This window comes from Tetrao urogallus, assembly GCF_951394365.1.
Source record: "Tetrao urogallus genome assembly, chromosome: 2".
Classification (NCBI taxonomy): Eukaryota; Metazoa; Chordata; class Aves; order Galliformes; family Phasianidae; genus Tetrao; species Tetrao urogallus.
In genome coordinates, this window is record NC_136814.1 from 32,995,979 (window position 1) to 33,017,981 (window position 22,003).

Consider the following 22,003-nt stretch of genomic DNA (forward strand, 5'->3'; position numbering starts at 1 on the left):
CAGAAATGTAGGCTGCAAATCTTACTTCATTTTAAATGTTGTTTGCTCACCTTCCCTTCTGTTATTTAATTACATCAGAGTGCACTGAAGCAAAGCAAAATACGGCGATAGCTCTTGTTACACTGATTACTGATTCTGCTGTTCTCAGCTCAATGTTCCATATAAAGAAATAAAATATGGCATTAAATAAAAATTAGTTTCAGCCCAGAAATAATTTGATCTTTCAATGTCTTGCCTCTGGATAGACCAAAATAAAATTCCAGAGTTTTCCCACATTGTTATCACCGTTTTTATGTCACACATTAAGATCCCAGCAGGGGGTGCCTTCAGATGTGTTCAGCTCAAATTTTTTTTACAAGGTGTTACCAACTTCAGCAGCCTTCAGCAATGGAAATTTTTTAATACATTACCAAAAAAGGCAAAAAATCACATTAAAACAAACTTTGCTTTGGGCTGAACCAAATCACATGATCACAAAATCAGCTGCAAGAACTCCTGACACACAACAGGGATTTGTTACTCTCTCTGTTCTCTTCTCTCCTTCCCCTAAGGGGGAGGCTGCAGGAAACAAGAACATAGCACAAAAATCAATTTTCTCCCAGTTGCTTCTGGATATTTTTGATGGAGAAGCTGGTGGGGTGTGAGAGCAGTGGGAAGTGCTGTGGGGACTTCCACTATGCTTCAGCTGCACACAGAACAGGCACTGTGTGGGAGCAATGACCAAACACAGTGTTTGTGCGCCTCAGAATCATTCACAGTTTCACCCAAAATAATAGGAAAACTGTAACACAGATTACATCAGAAGTAGCCATACTATGAATGTGATCATTTTAGAAACTGCAGTTTTATGTAGGTACCATTTTAAAAGCAATGTGCTACCTATAAAGACTGAACTAAGTACAGGAGTGAGAAGGTGACATCAAAAAGCCAAGAACCTCTATCAGAAGATACTCACCATTCTAACAACCCTGCACTTGGACATTTCTTACTGGAATTGTTCGATACATTTCGTGTAGCACTATGGCAGCACAAATCTACCTGCAATGACATCAGTTAACAGAAGAAGCCAGAACAGCAGTATCCAAAAGCTACATACAGGATTACGGTTTCCTGTGGGGAGAAGATGATGAGGACATCTGAAAAAGAAAATAGAACAATATAATAATAGTTGTTAATTAAGCTAGCAGAAGATGATGTCAGTATTTGCCTGTTTGAACTTCCTTCATTAGAAAGTTCTATACTGGACATAGAGATTTAGAAAAGGAAATAAATAAGCTGTGAAGCTATAGGCACATCAGACGTGGCTTCTGTTTTAGTATTTTACCATTTCCCTAAATCAAAGATTTCTGAATCTAAGCAGAATATTTACAAGCATTTTAAAGTTTCAATGGGAACTTGTATTTACAACAATATAAATTTGTTAAAAGCTACTATTACACAGCAGCCTAAAAATGAAAGTTGATCTGTCTTTAGTATTTGAGATAGAACAACAACAAAAAAAACATTTTATGTTTCCCATCATTTTACTGTTTGTGAGAAATGTTTCTTCTGTGTATGAAAATTCTGAAGTAGAACACAAATAAAGTTCTAAAAATGGGTCAGATGTATTTCTTTTTCAAATAAATCTAACTGCACATTCATGACTACATCAAAGCTACTGGATCTATTTGTAATCATATTCCCCTCTACTTCAGCCCCCAGTGTAAGATTACAAATAGCCATCTTCCGTAACCAGAATACACTGAGCAGCGTAAGTTACCAAAACAGAGAACAGCAGAGCTGTATACAGAAAACTGCGACAAGAGTTTGTGTTCTTAGGTACTTCATGCTTTGAAAAATTCATGATGCATGTGCAATGCACACTGCTACTCTGGTTCTTCAAGAATGTGAAGGTTAACCTAAAACGGACCTCATTAAGAAACGTGGGACCAGGGGGCTGTTGTAACTGGAGAAAGCCTAGGTTTTTTTTTTTAAAAAAAAATCTATTACAGGGAGTTGAAACAGCATTATAGTTATGCAGTTTAAAGCAACTGTCCCTGAGTGTGCCATTCTCTGAAGTTCACTTGGTTCAAAGAAATGACACAGAGGCTGCTGTAATAAGATTCAGTGGTTCTAACACAAAGAGGGATGATTTTCTTTCTTCTCTAACTATATGTGAGGCCCAGAAAGGGTTTCCTTCAAGAGGCACACAGCTGTCATTTTTAGAAGAGGAGGGCAACTTAAACATCCTGGCAACTTAAATGACCTGTCATTCATTAGAAAACTGCTGATGGAAAATGTACATCAGCCCAGCAGCCACGTGACTATGGATCTAAAGCTCCAAAAATTGTCAGTAAAGACATGATACAAGATGGGTTCTCACTGCTTCTATGCCAAAGCAGAACAAGCAGGTAGGAGACAGTCTGTACCAACTCGAGTCTGGTAAAATGGCAGGGAAGGTACGAGTGACAAGACCAGGACTGGCAGTGCAGTATGGGTATAATCAGTTCAGAATTCAGAGCCCAGCTTTATGCTGAAGTTCATTTCCCTGGATGGTTTCTCCTTCCCTGTCTGATGGCCGCACCAGGGGAGAGAAACCACCAGGAGAGACTTTAAGTAATCTTAAAACTAAAGAAATCAGCGAAGGACTTTCCCTTGAATAGGGTTAGCCACACCTCTGTCAAGTAAAAAATGAATCCACAATTCCTGGGAAGCTGTCACTGCCTTGTCACAGTCCTCCTCAAGGTGTATGAAGTTATTAACAAGGGAGAAGGAAACAAACTGAACAATCAGAGCTCAACGGGTTTTTAGTTTGGGTTTACACTAGTTGTGTGCTGTAACATGAGCTTTAACTCCTTTTATAAGTTCATCACAAGGAAAGTAATGATGCACAATCCTCATTCTTCAGCACTTGCTGCATTTAGCTACAAGTGAAGTGATCCTAAGCATACACAGCAAGAACTGGCTAAGGGAGTAACAATGCAGACTGTTCTCTAGGCAGAAATGATGGCAAGAATGAGCACCAGTCCTCTTCTTCCTCTCACTGAAGTAGCAATCCTATCGCCAGGAATGAAGACAAAAGAAATTAGCAGTTCATAGCCACATCCCATGTAATTGTTTTGATTGTGAGCACCTAGCAACAAATAAATAAAATACGATTAGAAAAGATAAGGTGCAGTAAAAATGCTTTTGGTAGAAATATTACAAGGACCAATCTACATTGGCAGTAGGCCCAGCAAAAATTACAGTTCAATGTGTAGATGGGTGCCACTTCAGAGTATATCCCATAAACTACATCTATTTCTCTAAGTGAAAGATAACTACAACATTCTGCACACAAATTACCATTTTTTTCCTTGTCATTCATGGATGACACTGATTTTATTTTCCTCTTATAAAAGGAGACATTTTACTCTCTGTTGATTTAACAAATATTCTGAATTATATTCATTACAATAAAGCAGCTAAAAAGCTGTTCTAATCTCTAAAAGAACCATTATCATCTGCACATGTGAGATATATATATATAAACAATCACTTCAAAAATAATTTTGTTCAAGTGATTATATTGCACTCAGAATTCTGGAATTCCATTCTGCCTTCGCATTTTAAATCAAAGATCAGCTTCATTTTTTATTTATTTTTTAATAAAATGAAGCTTTAACTTTCTACTAAAAACAAGTAGGCATGCAACCAATATAATACAATATATTTCAAATGTCACCAAAATGGAAAAGTTGCTTATGAAACTGGAGTAAGGAACAATTCTGCGATAGGCCACGTGAGAGTAGTAAATGTAAACATCCTGCTGGCACTACGCTGTTGCAGGTGGTGCAGAGTGCAGCCCAGTTCAGCACCCAGGAGGTACAGGAATTCTGTTGAAGCATTCTGTACTTCTGTGAGTCTCCATGCAGCAACGGCACATCCAATGGACTATGCATGAACACAGAGCAATGAGAGGATGGTGGTTACAGAGCTAACGCCGACCTTGGAGCGCCACGATTTTGAAATGATGTTTTCCTGATGGTTACATATTCAAAGACAGCAGTGAAACTACTATTGTTGCTGCAAATTAAGTACAGAGTTAGATCCCCCATGTGTAACTTACATTACTGTATGCCAGCGGCAGTCTGTACACTAACTTCAGCCTACAAAATCCCAGCAAGGGGCCTCTGTGCAGATTGTCACCTTGCTTTGTTCACAGGAGTGACGCCCTTCTCCACGCGTCAGAGGCAGCAGAGAAAAAACACAGATGAAAAAAAGGAAAAATCCTCAGCCAACGCTGAGGCCACAGATCTTGAAAATTCAAATGAAGGCAGCTGATTCTCAACTCAGCTCTACAGGAGAACAAGATCTTGCTCTCTATCGAACTCATTAGCTTCAGGTAACAAACATTATTATACTTGGAGTCCCTGAGATACTACAGCTCTCTACCTGGGACAAATGGAGAGACTTCAGATACACAATAACGAGGTGCAAGCCAAGATACAGCACCCTGAGTTGCAAGTGAAATGATAGGAATGGGCAACCCGTTCCTGAACAGCCAAGAGATGCAGAAGAAAATGCAAAGGAGGTACTGGCTGGGGAATTAAAAGATGCGTATTGCAAGGGAGGACAGAAAAATAAAAAAAGCTGACTTTTTTCTACAAAGCCTTTCCCTATTACCATCAGAGCAGAGCAGAAAAAACAAGCAGAGGGAAAATCTTTCTGAGAAAGGCCGTGAAGAAATAGGGCCTCCTATATGCACAGGAGAACAATAATGCAAAAGCAGAGACAGTTAGGCAGTCTTGTTCCCAGTGTGCCCCGAATGTTAAGCACTCCAGCAGACTGTAAGAACTGACAGTATTCTGGACACAAACTTAGGCAGAGAAGTACATAATCCTTCTCTCCTAAAACTACAGGAAAAATACAAAGAGGCAAAATACAAAGTCACAATCAAATCAGCGAATACTTTCCATAGTGAAAAATGAAATACTGGCTTCAGAAACAAAACAGACATCTGTTCTGTATCTTTAAGCAGGGTTAACTGTAAAAAAGAGGTGCTTCTAAAATCTTAAGTTTGAAATCCTTTATTTCCCAGTATATTGCTTATTCCGAAATTAAATAAAAAAGAAATATCAGAGATGGATGTGGAAAACTTACAGCTAGAACATGGTTGCTGAGCCATCTGAATTTCTATAAAGGCATCAACAAAAGTGTTAAAAACTGCGTCTCGTAAAATTAATTAGAATCTGAAATGCCAGATTGTCCTTACAATGGCCACAATATGAGAACTGATGGACTTCTGCAACCCTGGAAAAACTAATTGTGACTTTGCCAAAACATGGCTTAATATAGCAATCAAAACATCCTCAAAAACAGTCCTGCACATCTGCGGTTTCCTTTTCTCTCAACCATTCAGCACTCAGTAAGTTGCTCTCATTAGTTAAAAACATTACTTTGTCACAAATTTACTTTCTTATGTAGTTGTGCTGTAATCTTGATACATTCTTGGAGAAAAAAAGGAGAGTGAGTAGAAAGCTGAATAAAAGTAGACACTATAAAAACTACCTGCAAAGTATCATAAGTCTGGAAAACATTTGTGGCATTACGCAGGCTACTGTTAACATAAAGAAAAAAAGCAATTTAACCATTTCACAAATATGAACAATGCACTTGTTCCCAGCCATTCAGAATGCTTTGACATTCCAAATGTTCATAAAAATTGGGTAATAAAATAATTAAGTCAATACCCTTAAGTACAATAAATAATGCTGTTTATTATGGTCGGGATTGACCACGAGTGTTTGTTCCATATCTGCTTGGGACATTTGTAAACCCAGTTCTGAATCCTTGAGTTGCTCCCACTCCCGGTATTCCAAATCCTTGATTGAGTGCACTGCTGTAAGGTGTGGGTCCATGATTAAGGCCTAATCCATAGGGCCTTGTTTGAGCGTTTAAAAGGATAACTGGATTCACGTTTTTGCCTGGTGTATTGAAAGAAAATTCCGGTGGCGGGCTGCTGGGCTTTGCTGGAGTAGATGTAATAGGGTTCAAGTTGTCAGCAGCTTTCAAAGACGGCATCGTAATAACATGGTGATCCGAAAGGTTCAGCATGTTGTTTGCTATAGGCACAGATGATAAGGTAGGTCTGATCCAGTCATCTTTGAAAATCTGAACAGTCAAGGTTGAGACCAATGTGTATAATCTGTTAGTGACATGGGCAAGTACCATTTGCTCATTCGCATCTCTTCGAATTCGGACATGTACTGATCCAGCCTAAAAAAATGATAAGAGTAAGTTGGCTGATAACTAGCACCTTCATAAGGTTCTCCACATGCATTCAAGAAGAAGCAAAGTTATCCTGCAGAGAATCACACAAAGACCTTTCTCAGCGGAGATTATTAACTAAACTGGGAAGCATATCCAAGAATTCCATTACTGGAACAGATTTTGATCTTTGCTAATGTGTTGACCTCATGAACAACATCAAGATCAGTATTCAGGAAGAGTTGAGTCTTCAAACTGAACTATAAAATACAACATGTGATGGCATGAAAACAAAAGGAAACAACAAAAAAGGCCCAAGCAAAGAAGCAAGCACAGACAAATTTCAATTTCACACTCAAGAATCACAGAATCATAGGGGTTGGAAGGGACCTCCAGAGATCGAGTCCAACCCCCTGCCAAAGCAGGTTCCCTACAGCAGGTCACACAGGTAGGCATCCAGGCAGGTCTTGAACATCTCCAGAGAAGGAGACTCCACCACCTCCCTGTGCAGCCTGTTCCAGTGCTCCGTCACCTCACTGTAAAGAAGTTCTCGCGCACATTTGTGCAGAACTTCCTATGCTGCAGAAAGAAAACGTATCATCGCTAGGCTGCTGGAGCAGACAGAAGGCAAAGTCAACAAAGAGCACGGCAGATGCTAAAAATGAAACCACCAGCAAGAATAAAGGAAAGACACTGCCCCTCAGGGAACTCAGACCGACTTTCTCCTTAAAGCATAAGCGTCTGTGAGCTATCCCTGCCTACCTCTCAGTAATGCTGCATTGCTCACCTAGAACTACTGATGGAAAAGTACACAAAATGAACCCCTCATATCTTTTTTTGTTCATGCTTAATAAAAAATACTTCACAGCCTCTCCTAATCTAGGGTATTTTTATGTCAGATGGAGCAGTTGAGAGCGTACCCAGGTCTCTGGAAGTTTCTACTGCCATCTGGAAGGTGCCAGTAGAAAATGTACAAGCAAAGGTCTAACCAAGTCTTTCTTCTCCTTCCAAAAAGTAGCTTAATGGAACAATAAAGTAGAAATAATAAAAAGAAATCTAACAGTTCTAATTTTCTGACTGTCACAACATCAATTCAAGAACAACCGAGTTGTTTGTGATCATTCTAGATCACTAAAAAGGCCTTCTATCTTTCAGTAGAATATCAGTGTACATCTGTAGTTGCATTGCACTTTTTTTTCTGTTATGTATAAATGCTGAAAATACTGCAGGTCTTTTGTGCATAGAGGTCCATAGTTTTTTTCTCTTCATAGAGAGGTTTTACACTAACATGTTTTGAAAAATGTCTTTACTATCGTGCGGAATGCCAAAATACAGGATAAGGTCTGAAATGCTCTAATTCAGAGCTGCTACATACATGAATAGAATTAACCAATAACACCACTTTAAAAAAACATAAGGTGGGAGAAAATAAGTTGGTTTTTTTTTTTTTTTTTTTTTCATAAATCACAGAAAAAGACTGAGCACTGACTCAGTGCATTTGTTTTCTTTCTTCTTTAAAAGAAATATCTTACTCCTTTTATTTAAATACACTTTTTTTTTAAAAGACAATGAAGACATTACTTACCAAAGTGCCAAAACCTAATGTCCAGAAATGCTCATTTCGAACTTCCAAGACACCATCCAAAGTTGAAACCTAATTTTCCACAAATACCCAGAAACGTGAGAAGTTAGAAAAGTTCAGATCTTCTTAGAATATTTATTCACACAGCTGAACACCAACATTTTCATTAACAAAACAACAGCTTCCAGAATACAAAATGGAACAGATCTGTTAATTGTAACATAAATATTTATCTACCACTTTCTCTAAACATCCAAATCCATCAGAAAAGTGGATATAAGTAGCTCAGGCTAAAGTAGCTCTCACTGTGAAACTGAAACATCATCTAGACTTGATATGCTGCCTGTAAACAGCATTTTTTACTTCTCTTTCCCTCAACTTACATTGGTAAGCCTCTTCCACAGTAGGTTAAAACTTAGAAGAATCAACTGACCAACAACACACACCGCTAGAAAAGGTATGTGCCAGATACCTCTGTGACACTACTTGTCCTAGATAATAAACTCCACGTTTTCTACATTGAAAAAAAAATTAAATATCTGAGGGATCATCTTGGATTAGTCATAAAAACTCTTCATACTCCCGAATGCTTACTTAACACTGGCTGTGCACGACTTCTTACCTCTCTAAGAAGTTTATCCAACTGGCCAAACACATGTGGTGGGGTTGTCTTGAAAAGAAAAAAAAAAAGTCACACTAAAGATTAACTGGCTCTGATTAAACAGCAGAGCCTTTAAGACCAGTTTACCTACACAAGCCCAAGGACATGACACAACGTGTTCTTATTACTTCATGCTGAACGCTTTCACTGTCTTTACAATTCCTCTGGCCCCTTATCAAACATTCCTCTTGGAACATTTCCCATTTACAACCTTAAAACAGATAAGGATGTTTAACAAAACTGAAATCCTCCCAAAACAGTTTTGCAATATTGCCTTACCTGGAGCAGTACTTTCCCACTGTAGACACTCATGGGGTACATTGTACCAAATGTCATCAAAGCTATTGCTATAGCTGACGCTGTGTCTACAGCATAGTAATTGCTGAAGAAAAACAATAAGGGAAAAAAGGGAGTGCTATTATTGAAAGGCACGAGGACTTTAAAAGAATGAAAAAAAAAAAATCAGATGAAACTACATACTAACTGAGAAGATCTTAACTATGTATCTTTGAGAAATGGCAAATTGCAACTGCAAATTCATTCATACATAATGCAGCTTTTGAGGAGAACACTCTTTGCACGTAAAAAAAAAGCAACTTCCCACAGAATGGATATAAAATGAACTTCATTAAACAACTATACATACTTGATTTCAATGAGCATATATGTAATGCAAAGAGCTAGAGCTCCAGCAATATCAATCAAGACGAAAGGGTTCATCCGTGGTAGAAAGATGCTACTCAGTCCTGGGATGATTCCACAAATACTGAAACAAAAGCAAACAAGCAGTTGTTAGCTAGTTGTTCATTACTACTTCCAAATCACAAAAACCATAAGAGTTAGACCCACCACTCCAGAATGCGACACCCTGCAGTCACAGCAAATGACACCTCCAAGAACCCTAAAAGCCCTTCTAACTCTGCTCATTTTACAACAGTTTGGGATTCATATTTTCATATCAACAGCATAAGTACTCAAAAAGGTACGTATAACTAAAAGTAAACACTTCTAATATCTGACAAAAATATTTGAAAATGATTTTGTCTTGCATTCAGATAAGAGTACAGCAGGAGAGTTAAAAGCTAAGCTGAATAAGAAACTTTGAATCAGTGCCTGGAAGACACAGGCTCTCCAGTTTTCTACTGGATAGGTGAGGAGATTCCATAGCCAGCTTCACACATTACACTTAAACTGCAATCATCCCAGCTGCTTGCTTGTTATACAGAGTAAAAAAAAAAAAAAAAAAAAAAAAAAAAAAAAAAAAAAATCACTCTAAGATATATTGACCAGATAGGTAACAGCTGTTGAGAAATGCAGTCAGATCTGTACCAAGCAAAGCTAGTTTACCTCACCCCTTCCAAGGAGAATTATATACAATGTACTGAATGCATTCAAAAGGAAGGTTATACAGAAAGATGTATTCCTATGAGATTGACACATCTTGGAAATATGAGAGATGATGCTTTGGCTGGAGTCCACAAGTTGGCTCAATAGATAACGCTGCTTAAAAACCTCTAAAATGCAACAGCTCTTGTCTCAACATCTTTCAAAATTGCTATTATGCACAAAAAACAACATTGCCACCCAGAAGTTAACTGCTAAGAAAAACAGAGCTTTACCTTCTACTGAGATCTGCAACGTGCTCCTGAAGCCAGCTTGTGCTTGCAGCTTCAAAAGAAAGTTAATGAAATGACTACAAGTAAAGCAAACCATTTTAGAAAATACTTGAAGTTTTATTTTAAGGGAAGAACCTATTACACTGTGAATAAACAAATGCACCTCAGCAGAATCGCTGTCATATTAACAATACAAAGCCTGGCCTTTCTAGGCAGTAAGTAAAATGCTTGTTTCATATAACAACCTGAAATGACTAAATACAAATATAATTTCAGGTTACATTCAACATAGTTATCTCTACCTCACATAAAGTATAATGCATATATAGTAATTATAATTACACAATTTACACAAAATTACATTCACTGAAATGAAGCATTGTGTATGGCAAAATATATAGAACAGCACGGAAACAACAACTTCTCCCACTTGACCAGCGTTCAAAATACTCAGTGTCTCGGCAGCTAGTGAGACTGTTTGCAAGATTATTTTATAGTGGAAAAGTGGGAGGTAAAAGCACTGTTAGGGAGAAATTATTACATTCATTTATTTTCCATCCATGAATAAACCAACAAAATGTTTTTAAAGTAAAATTTGAAATATGACCTTGAATTTAGAAGATAAAAAATAAAGGGTACTTCAGCATTATGGTGACACTCAGTTTTCAGCAACAACTACCTAGAAATTCTGAGAGCCATGTAAGCAAACCAGTGATGAAATCTGGAATGCAATCCTAAACTGCATTAAGCTCAGAAGTAATAGTAACATAAACCAGCTAGTTAAGGAAGTTTACCAGACCATCACAAAAAAAGGAACATTAAAACCTTTTCTTAATTCTTAGTATATTTTAATCACATACCTTCAGAGACATAAGCAAAAGGCTTATTCCTCACAGAAAGCATTGTAAATAAGTTGAAAAAAAGAGCCACAAAAGTACCAACTAGTAGTCGTCCCCTAGGGAGAGAAAAAAGGATAGCTATTTCATATTATCAACAACATGCATGACACCAAGCTGTAATTACTGCTAACAGTGCCATACCCACGTCTCTTAGCAGCTTTCACTGAAATCAAAAGTGAAAGTAAGATAAATTACCATGCTGTCTAATAGCTGACAGCATACTAGCAGTCCAGGGGGAAAAATTGAAATCTCCAAATATCATGCATTATCACATCACACTGAACACGATGTTCATCATGCTGAGTAACTAACTGCACACGTGTGTATGTACACATGCACATACACACAAACATGTATACCTTACTTGCAATTGTATATTTACACACACAGCCCTTTGAAGTTCAATAAATATACTGTCCCTTTAGCAAAAATAATATTTGTTTTCCTACAGAAAGGGCACAAGGCCCCTACTCTTTACTAGAGCTACTATTTCACCACACCTTCCACCCCTTCTTTTCCCTTTCCCATGTTCTTTGCAGTCATGATCATCATCTTTGTAATAAATCCAGTTCCCTAATGATTACAGCATCTTTCCCTTCAACATACCAGGCCTCCTAATGCATGATTTAGCAAGAGGCAGCAGATACTACAACACTTTGCAAACTATGAATGCACTGAGAGGCCAGTCAGCAGGCCTGCATGCTCACAGAGAGTCTTTCCTACAGTGTGAGCACTAACCTGTGCTTTTTCTGCATCCAGCCTCCAAATGTCAAAAAAAAAAAAAAAAAAGCCACATTAACTGCCTACCTCTAAAATTTTGTAAAATTATAGCAGACAAAGAACAATTGATAGCAAATGCCTAATGTCTTCCCTTAAATGAGGTCTGGGGGAGGCGAGGAGCCAGGATGCACCCCTTCCAGTCACTCAGATGCACTGCATGTACCTGAGCTCCTCCTGGGTTGGCCGTGCCTTCCTACCAGGTGCTCAAGCACTGGTTCAGGTCATGACTCAGCACTTCCACTACAACATGCTAGACTAAGAAATAGGAATACAAAGGGAAAGTGAAAAAGCTCTCATTTCATATATCAACATAATTTCTTACGTGTGTATCTCAGGCTGTTCCAGAAATCGCTCTGCACTGCAAAGACAATGGAAAATCTGAGTTACATTATACAATAAAGACTTGACAACTGAAGTATACTTATGTTCTGAAAAAATAGCTGCCATCCATACACAAAACTAACAGATACAATATTGGGGAAAACAAATTACTTAAGTAAGCACATCAGTTTTTGAAGTTATGAAAATATGTATCACTAAGACGAAGCAGGATAAATTTTCCAATTATTTCCACACTATGCCACGTACACAACAGCTATCATAGGTATTGTCTACACATTAAGAAGATGCCTGTAAATGAACGTGTCAGAAAGTACTGCTACTCTCTCCACTGTTACTGCAGGTAATCAGAACAAAGAGTTTGAAATCCCTGACTTACAGCTTCTCACTAAGGTCAAACAAAGCAGAGGTTGGATTCTGCGGTGGGGATACAAAGTTGTTGCGTTTTTACCCACCAGTGAGATAAGAAACAACCTTCAGCTGTAACAAAGAAAAACCTAGGATGAGTTTAGGGAATTTCCTAAAGCCAGTGCCAGAAAAGTTGGAGGCTTTCATGGTGTCTCATTATTAAAATCCATTCCAGTGTACTCTGGGACAAAAGATCAACTAATATTGTAACATTTCTACGTTGCTGATACACGCCTTGATAGAGGAAATAAAACCTTCCAAAAGGGAAAAGGAAGATAAGTTGCCTCCATTCTAGGTGTTAACAAAAGCCTTTTCATTTTTTAAGAATTAAATAACTTTTGATGCTAAACACCTGAAACACCACCTACACCTGGAACCTCTTGTACTTCAAATTAAAGCTAGAGCAAATTTTGTAGGACTGATGAAATTGCTAGCTTAAACATTCAGATCCTTAACACATTAAGAAGTTGCTTCATTTCACGGTGCAACTTACAGAAAAAAAGTTTTCTTCAGTAATTAGCTTAATAAGTCAAGATGCACAGGGAGACACACTACATCAAATTCCTAACAGTGCTTGGAAAATATCATTCCTAAAAACACCGTCTTTTCCTTGACAGTTGTTAAATTCCAATTATCAATTCCTATCATTTCATTTAAAGTTCCCATGCAGAGTAATCAACAGAAATTCGAGGTTAGGTTTATCAATATTTTTTCCACAATTTATCACTACAAATAGCACTGGTAGAATGCATATGCATTCTCAATGTGGACTATCTTCTTATGCAAGAAAAATCAAAGAAAAACATGCAGATCCCTACCTTTCTTTCAGTATAAAAAGAGCACCAAGCTGCGCCAGAACCGTAGAAGCAAATACAGCTAGAACTTCAAACCTCTCAAACCTGAAATTTATGAATTAAGTTACTGAACTTTCAACAATTCTCTGAATGCATTGCAGTCTGTAGAGAAGCAATGGAATAGACCTACTATTTCTAATTCTTTCAAGTGGAAAGAGAGGAGGAGAAACCGGAAATTCACAACATAACACAATTTTTAATTAAGCCAGAATTCCAATTACCACAAACAAGCCTTTGTTCTGACAGAAGACAGACTACAATTTCCAGCTTAAAATTACACATTTCTTAGGTCTTTTTCCTGTTTCTTTCCTTTCCTTTTCCTCCTGCATACTGTGCCTGTTCTTCAGAGAACCAGTCTTTACACGTATCAGTTCTCTGTGGTGGCTGTTACAGAACATAAGCAAGGATATCCAACAACGAATCAAATGCTGTATTATCAAACACTGAATCTTGTTAACAGTACTCACCCAAATGAATAGACTGGACTGGGTTTCTTCACCATTACCCAGTAGCTTATTAGACATGTTATCAAACTGAAGAAGAAAAAAAAGGGGAGAATTAGAATGTAATAAACAAGTATGGCCTTCACAAACTCCAAAGTAGACACACATGCACTTCAGCCATCAGAACTGAATTATCAAATGTAACGGTTTACCATGAACTCAACCCTTTCATCTCTATCCCAATGAGGTTTCCAGTGAATCCAGAAAAGACTGTTTGGAAACAGAAGGGATGTTGCAAAGACATCTAAGCTGTCCCCAGAAAATGGACAGCAGAGTACATTAGCAAACTGGCAGCCAGTCTAAATCCTTATATCAGGAGACTGCCAATGTCATACTGACAACATGCTGCGCTTTCAAAGGCTACCATCAACATCCAATGCAGCACATCACTCAGCCTAAATCAAGTTTGTCACAACCCCAAACGTAATGCATTTTTCACTGACATCTTGATAAGCACAAATAGTGTTTATTTTGCATGCAAACGGAGTTTCTCTGAAGGGATACCAGAGGCAACGTGAGGTCAGACCTAAATCTATCTAGCAGGGAAAGGCATTTTGAGAAAATCTTCTTTATACTGTCTGATATCACACTTACAAATGAAGAGTAAAAAGCAAAGGCCTATGAAATTAACACAGGAATCTGATCGTTGTCACACAGCCATAGAGTTCCTCATCTATTTATTGTGATGTACAATTTTACATTCATTTAAACTATCTTTAAACCAGCTGGTGTTCCATCACTGATATGCGTTCATAAAAACATTTTCTATGTATATAAATAAACAAAACCAGGCACAAATAAACTGTAAGATTAAGTGGGAAAAACTCACCTGAAAAGATCAAAGATTGTCAAATACGTGTAAGCAGTTAAAGCTGTAAAAAAAGCAAATATTTTAAATGTATAATTTTTCAGTCACTTGTATTCTTCTGCTAAATCCCCCTACTGCATCTCTATGCCATTTTCTATCTAAACAAATAATCTCTGCTGATACTGCAGAGTACTCTCTTTTTGTGCACGTAATACGAATGTTCTGAAAACACAAGCATCTCTCACCCCATGAACAGGTTGATTTTGACAATCCAAATTCTACTAAATGCCCAGCTACAGAAAGTATTCAGCTACCAGGAATAAATAGTTGTGACTAACGTCTTAAACATGGGGAAACTGGGAGACGTTCTTGTAACACATTTCACCAAAGCAAGAAATCTCTTACATACAATACTGCAGGAAAAAGTAGGTTCACTAGTTTTGCTTCTCTAACTCATCTAAAATAGCAAGAAAACTTGTGTTACAAACTGAAAATATGGGGCATTCTACTTTCAGTACTGCTGATAGGGAGCATCTTGGAGCCCCTGTACAAGAACAGAAAAATACAAAACATTAAAAAGAGGCACTCCTGAAATTAGAGAATGTTTTTGCCACACTACAGCTGCCTTCAACCAACTGCAAATGAGGATATCTCTGTGTTGCTAGTGTTACTTCTATAAGGAACAGCTTTGAGGACTAGTTTAGAATTCTGTTTTTTCAGTCTTACAGACAGAAGATGCTACATAGAAAAAAACAACAAGAAGTCTGGAAATCCTTGCACACCTCTCTGCAAGAAATGCTTCCACAATGACCATGGCAAATGAAAAGGAGGCAACTTCCAAACCTGGCTTCTCAGTCACCCAATTCCAATATGCGCAGAGCTTTGATTTGTAGTACTCTGGAACTTCATGAGTGCAGAAACACAGTGTAGCTGTTAGAAGCTTCATTGCAAGAGAGCCACCTACCTATGCTGTTCGTAGAGCTGCACCACATTAGCAGGAAGCCAATACATATTAAATTTATAGCACCGAACAGCAGGATCTTCCAGGACTGTTGAGGAGAATAAACGTGTAAATTTTCGGAAGATGTAAAATATAAGACAAAAATACACCTATGCTGTTTAAAAAAAGAAAAACAAGAACACAATATTGCAGCACTTCATCATGCAAGCAGAACTCTCTCTGTTTCTCCCACAAACATACAACTCACTTTAGGGCAAAAATTTCATATTTTAGTTTAATTTTACAGATTGTCCCCAAACTCATTTTCAAATAGCATTACGTACTACATTTTTTTAATCTGAAAAAACTCCCCTCCATAGCATGTGCATCTAATTGTAGCACATTCTACATGATTTTTCAAGACAGAATTACGACACCTTCCTATTTCCTGCCCTCAGTTCTGACAGAGAAGTACAGCCAAAAGACCTAAGCAGGTTCCATTCTCTATGCTACAACTTTGGTCCCAAGAACACCTGTGCAGCTTCAACTTACAGTTCTGCCCAATGCATTAAACATAAGCACAGTTCTGGGGAAAATTAATTATCAGGGACAGACTCCAACTTCACAGAAAGTTCAACTCAATTTAAAAATAGAAAAGCATTCTTACTATTCATAGCACTAATAATAACGCAGTATCTGTACACTCTGGCATATAAATGTATTTATAGCAGACAGTGTTACTGTGATAATCTTAATATCTGATGCATAAGCTCCACGTGAAACTAAATTCAAAAAATAATCACCTCTTTTTAAAAGTACAGTTATGTTTTTAATATATTTTCCATAATTTGCTTAAATTAATAGTGTATCTCAATTTACCACAGCTAACATATTTATTATTTATTTTCAAAAGAAATACTCACCCTTCTGTCTGCTGCAACCAGCCTAAATTCATGTGTTAACTTTCCAACCAATGACCTCTGTGATTTGCGGAACAGGTGTATTGTCCCCTTAAGAAAGGTAAAGTTTAATTAAATATTTTACCCAAACCCCAGTTTAAATTAAAACAAACAAAAAACAAACACCAAGCCTTCACATATAAACTATTTCCATAATAAAAGCTCACTCCAATTCGTTGATATAATTAACATTAAATTGAACAGTGCCTCTCAGCAGCAATTTTATTTATAACAATACACATCCTGTTACTACAAAACGATGACTGACTTCACGTGGACACAAACCAGAATTCATGACAGAGGGGTGCTTCTAAGCTGGTTACCTAACCAGACTCAATCGGTTTACAGACACACCTGTCAACAAAGCTGTATTTCACGCTGCTCTCAGTATCTGCAGGCACACCCACGTTTTCTTCGGTACCACGAGTATCAAGCAGTATCACAGACTGCAAACGCACGTTCCCCGGGGCAGAAGCCCAGCACTTACTACACTCTCTCCATGCAAATCATCACCGAGCCCTCCCCAGGACGCCAAGGACCGCCCGCACCTGCGGCCACAGCTGCCCCGGAGAAGCCACCTGCGGCGGGGACGCCCCGGCCCGTGCCCATGGAGATCCGAGCCGACGCAGCGGGGCGGACCCGGGCGGCCACGTCACCGCGGGCCCGGCGGGGCTGCCCCGGGAGCGGGGCGCCGCAAGAGGCGCTGAGAGACGACGCGCTGCGCGCTCGGAGCCGAAACCCCCCCGGCCCGCCCGGGAGCGGCGCCCCGGCCCCTTCAGCACCCCGCTCCCACGCGCGGCGCCCGTCCCGTCTCTCCCTGCCGCGTCCAGCTCACCATAGTACTCCCCGCACCGGAAAAGACGGCGCCATGCGAGGCCGGAAGAGGCGGAGGGGGCTTCCGTCGCTGTGGCAACGAGCGGACCCTTACAGGCGCGCGTGGAACCGGATGTGACGTATAATGAAAGCGCCGCCTGGGCGCGGCACGAGCTCCTCACGTGCCTCAGCCGTCGGGTCCTTTTTACCCTCGGCGCCGCTTTCGCTGCGGGGTACCGCGCTCCACAACGACTTCAGAGCGGGCGGGCAGCTTTGTTTCTCTGCCCCCTTGTTCAATTAAATATATAATATTTAATATTATATATATATATAACGTATTAAATATTATTTATCCAAATATATACAAAATAATAACAAAAATTTATCTAATACACCCGGCAATATTGACAGGTCATGGAGTTAAAATCACAAATTCGCGGCCCCAAAAACGGTAGGGGTAACATTGTGGACATATGGTACAAGCCACAAAAATTGTTTGGTAACTTCAGTGCTGATGCATTACCAGTTTTTTTTTTCCCCCATTGTTTTTCTTCTCCAAGCTCAGATAAGATACACACCACACCTACTGGCACAGCATTTTCACACATAACAGAACTAACGGCCTGCCACGATATTGCACAACCAAGGCAAGTTTGAGGTCTTTTAGAAATCATTGAGATCTGACACTGATAACGTTACATTATAAGAACATATTGCACCTACAACATACATTTGCAAAAATAAAATAAACCTTAAAAATATTTGGGTGAAACAACACACTTGGCTTGTGAGAGCGGTCCCAGCCTTCTTTAACTCCCACTGCCTTTTTCTGTTGCTACACCACAGCACCTGCAATAAATCACTTACATGAGCTGAGGTGAATTTTTGTTAAATTCCATCTTTCTGCCTTCACCACCAAGTAATATTTTCTCCGTTACCATTACACAATGAAAAATGATTTACAGAGGGTTGCATAACTCTTGCCTGTTCCCAAGCCACATGTGCTCTTGCAGGAAAGATGCTGGATTTCACAGTTGATAAACTATTTGGAAACTTTCTGAAATAGCATCAGTGAAAAATATATATATATATATATATTTATATATATATATTTATATATATATATATTTTTTTTTCCCCTTACATTTTCTGGCAACCCTAAGGCATTAAGATACAGAAATAAACAGATTTCCATCTGCAATGTCTGCATCTGATAATAGGCACAGAGTCTTGCTATCTTGGCTAGAATGAGAGAAGATTCATTTTTTAATGAGTCTGGCACACTTAGATCAGGATATCCTGCCAAATCCACTATCTCTGTAGATCCCAATATAGCAAGTACTAGGATATTGTTTTAAGCTTCTTGGCTCTTCACTAAATTTAATTGTGCGCCTTCTCTCAAAGAATCAGAGTCTGCTTGGATTTTCGTAACCTCTATGCATTTTGAAGCAAAGTAAGTTGGTGCAAATTGCTGTTTTCAGGACTGTTCACCACAACAACTACAATTAGCATAGCAGCTCTTATTTTCCACTGCGATTTAGCAAGACTAGGATAAGCATATTTTCAGTAAATTAATGTAGGAAGCAGCCCTTGCTTACATTAGTATTAAGAACTTAAGTCCTTTAGAAACTGAGATATTTACATATTTATTGTTCTATCATCCAGTAGGCATACAACACCTGATTTTACTTATTTATTAAGGCAGTAATAATTTAATCAGATTCAGGTTTAACGAGAAGGCTCACAGCTTTGGACATTTTATCTGAAAACAGACAATCTATCTAAACAGACAAGAACAGTACGAAAAGGATAAACGCAACATTTTATTGTGAAGCTAATGCTATGTGACTGCTCATCATGCTGTCTTACATTGCTTATTAATAAAGTGGTCGTCAACATTTCAGAAAACGTTCTTTAGGGAACACTGAAGCAAAAGTCCCTCAACACAACAAAAGACAAGAATAAACCCCATCCCAAACAGGAGTTATTCACTGTATTTAACATGGTAGGGCATAGCGATTCGCCTCCATCTTTCAGTTTTGTCACTTAAATCCAGATTTCTGAAGCCATTGACTAGCCCTTCATGAAGACATGAATAAAAATTTGAATTGTGACAAAAACAGTTTCCATATTCTCAGCCTTCAATAGTTATGCAAGCATTAGATCAAGTACTTCTCACTTCTAATGTGTAAAACAGAACAACCCTGCAGAACCGAGACTAGGCCTTTAGCATCCTGAAAGAATAAACCTGCATTAACCAATTATGAAGAAAGTTCATCTTCTTCAAAGTCAGTCTCTGAAACAAAACTTTTAGAAATGTTTTCTTATGAAGACAAAGTCTTACAACTAATCACCTGTTTCCAGACATGTCAAGAACTTACAAATCAAGAAGACGAAACTGAAGAGTACTGACAGAACCCACAGCATTTAACCAATACATTTAATTCACTGGAGGAATGTCTACCTTGTCAATTATTGCTGAACTCAGGAGGTAGTTATTGACAAAGTAAACAGTTTACACCAAGACAGTTTGCAATTTACAAGAGAAGCAGGAAGAATATAATACACATCTCCCTGTACTTTAGATGATTCTGTCTTTGCAGGAAACTAGTTTACTTCTGTGTCCTGTTGAATTACAGTTACAGTATTTAAAACAAAATACTATTTTAAAATATTTTATCTATTGTTCATCTGGTCATCTCTTAGGATGAGCATGGAGACTCAAGTAGGTGAGTAAAACAACATCTTTCAACACTAATCAGCAGCTCAAGAGAGCCTGGTAACTTGGTAAATTGGTAACTGCCTCTAACAAGCACAATGACTAAGGGAAACGTTCTACTGTCTGCTTGTTACCTTCCTACCAGTTGTCAGAAATAGAAGTCTCAAGAACTGAAAATACAGGAGCTTAAGACTATCACAGAATGAAGATCTGTAACCTATGCTTGCCATCTCCCACAGCTGCCACATGCAGAAACATCACTAAAGCATTAGAATAGCTAAACTTATCTTAAGCACAACTATGTGATTATCCATGTCTTGTAGACATGCAGCAGAAGATTCTAGCACACAAACTTCACCAATTGGGTAATGAAGTCCTAAGCAGAAAGCTGCTTTCCATATCAGTTGCGAAACAGACATTTCAGTTAAATTTGCCAACATATCTGGCTTCCCTGTACTTAAATTTCACAAAATGACAGCTGTGCCAGCTAAAAGTTGCTTGTTTAGAACAGGAAAAGAGCTACCAATTTATTCTATACAGGAAAGTAAATTTAATTATCACAGGAAGTTGTATGCGTAAAAACCTGTCATTTTAATCACATTCAAAAGAATCCAACAGGGAAATCAGCATCTGCTTCTAATTAGTGCAGTGACGACTTCCTTCCCACTTCAGATTCCATTCCAGTTATCAAGTGTTACTATCACATTTGGTATCTAAATAATCCAAGTTGCAAGGCCATATTCAACAAAACTACTACTGTCTGACTTTCTTTAGTACAGTTGATAAGAGACTTTGGGAAGGATTGCTTGTTCCTAATGCATCAAACTCTATAATTCTGACAAAGAGAACAGGTAAGACTTGCAAGTGCATAAGTGTACTACTTCAAGCAACCCACTACCTTAGAAGACACTGCTCCTCCAGTAGGTAGAAAGAACAGGTATTTCCTGCTTAATAGGCAAAGATGCACAGAGTTTTAAAAAGCAGCAGTCTCATAACACTTTTGTTCCCTTCCCTCCAGTAAGTGTTTAACTTTAAGCCAGTAAAAAACAAGTGCAGCAAGCTAGACAGGCTGCTTCCTAATCATCTCTAAGAAGTGGGTCAAGTCATTCATTAGCAGTGGACAGATTCATCCAGAGAGGTAAAAAAAAAGTCAGTTTAGAGAGTCAATGCAAATGTAACCTTTACAAACGTTAAAAGCATCCAAGCTGTTGTTCCGATTATCCTAATTCAAGACACTGTATTAGAACATAATTTGATTTTATGACATATAGAGTTGCAAAGTTCTGTACAAAATATGAGAGCTGTGGGTTCCCCTCTCCCTGCTTTGTTCTTAGATTTGCTTTTATACATAGTTAATCTAGCACACAGATGAAAATCACTGAGCTGGAAATTACTCAGTGTATGTAACATACACACACAGGATATGAAAACAGGATAGGTGATTAAATATCCCGAGGGGAACAGAATTATTATTAAAAGACACTCTTCAAGAAATACTGTAGATGTGTAAATGAAATTTAAAGGCAATTTATGAACCAAATGGCACTTGGTTATGGACTAAAAAAAAATACAGCAGCTGTTGGGGCAAACAGATGAACAGAATCAAGCTCTTTTTACTGTGTTCCAGAAGTCATTCACAGAGCTTCAATTCAGCCATTACATAGAAAACAATTAAGGCAGGATAGATACCAAAAACCATTACTGTGTCACACACACTCTCCAGTCCTGAACCAGTTATTCTTTTCCTTTCTGAGGTAGCAGCTCAGGCTTCTGACCCTTTGTGCTGCTTGCTCATGGTGTTTTAGCAGATGCAATGTTCTACCTTCACATTTGAGGTACCTATCACCTCACAACACACATCTGAAATTAATACCACTATATTCCTCAAAATTTA

At 38.4% G+C, this 22,003-nt stretch overlaps 1 protein-coding gene across 2 annotated transcripts; it reads right to left on the reverse strand.

Moving 5' to 3' along the window:
- Window positions 1-5,739: 5,739 nt before the first annotated feature.
- SLC30A6 (solute carrier family 30 member 6) lies at window positions 5,740-16,622 on the reverse strand (the record flags this gene model as incomplete). Of its 2 annotated transcripts, XM_079532967.1 has the most annotated exons (13): window positions 16,542-16,622; window positions 15,643-15,727; window positions 14,700-14,742; window positions 13,835-13,900; window positions 13,332-13,412; window positions 12,089-12,124; window positions 10,948-11,042; window positions 10,091-10,139; window positions 9,118-9,237; window positions 8,751-8,853; window positions 8,433-8,480; window positions 7,814-7,882; window positions 5,740-6,237 (listed from the first exon to the last, which is right to left on the reverse strand). In XM_079532967.1, exons 2-13 carry the CDS (start codon window positions 15,668-15,670, stop codon window positions 5,740-5,742), a joined length of 1,236 nt encoding a protein of 411 aa, XP_079389093.1. In that variant the 5' UTR covers window positions 15,671-15,727; window positions 16,542-16,622. The 2 variants fall into 2 exon arrangements, with proteins under 2 accessions (XP_079389093.1, XP_079389094.1); XM_079532968.1 differs by lacking the exon at window positions 7,814-7,882.
- Between the last annotated feature and the right edge of the window lie 5,381 nt (window positions 16,623-22,003).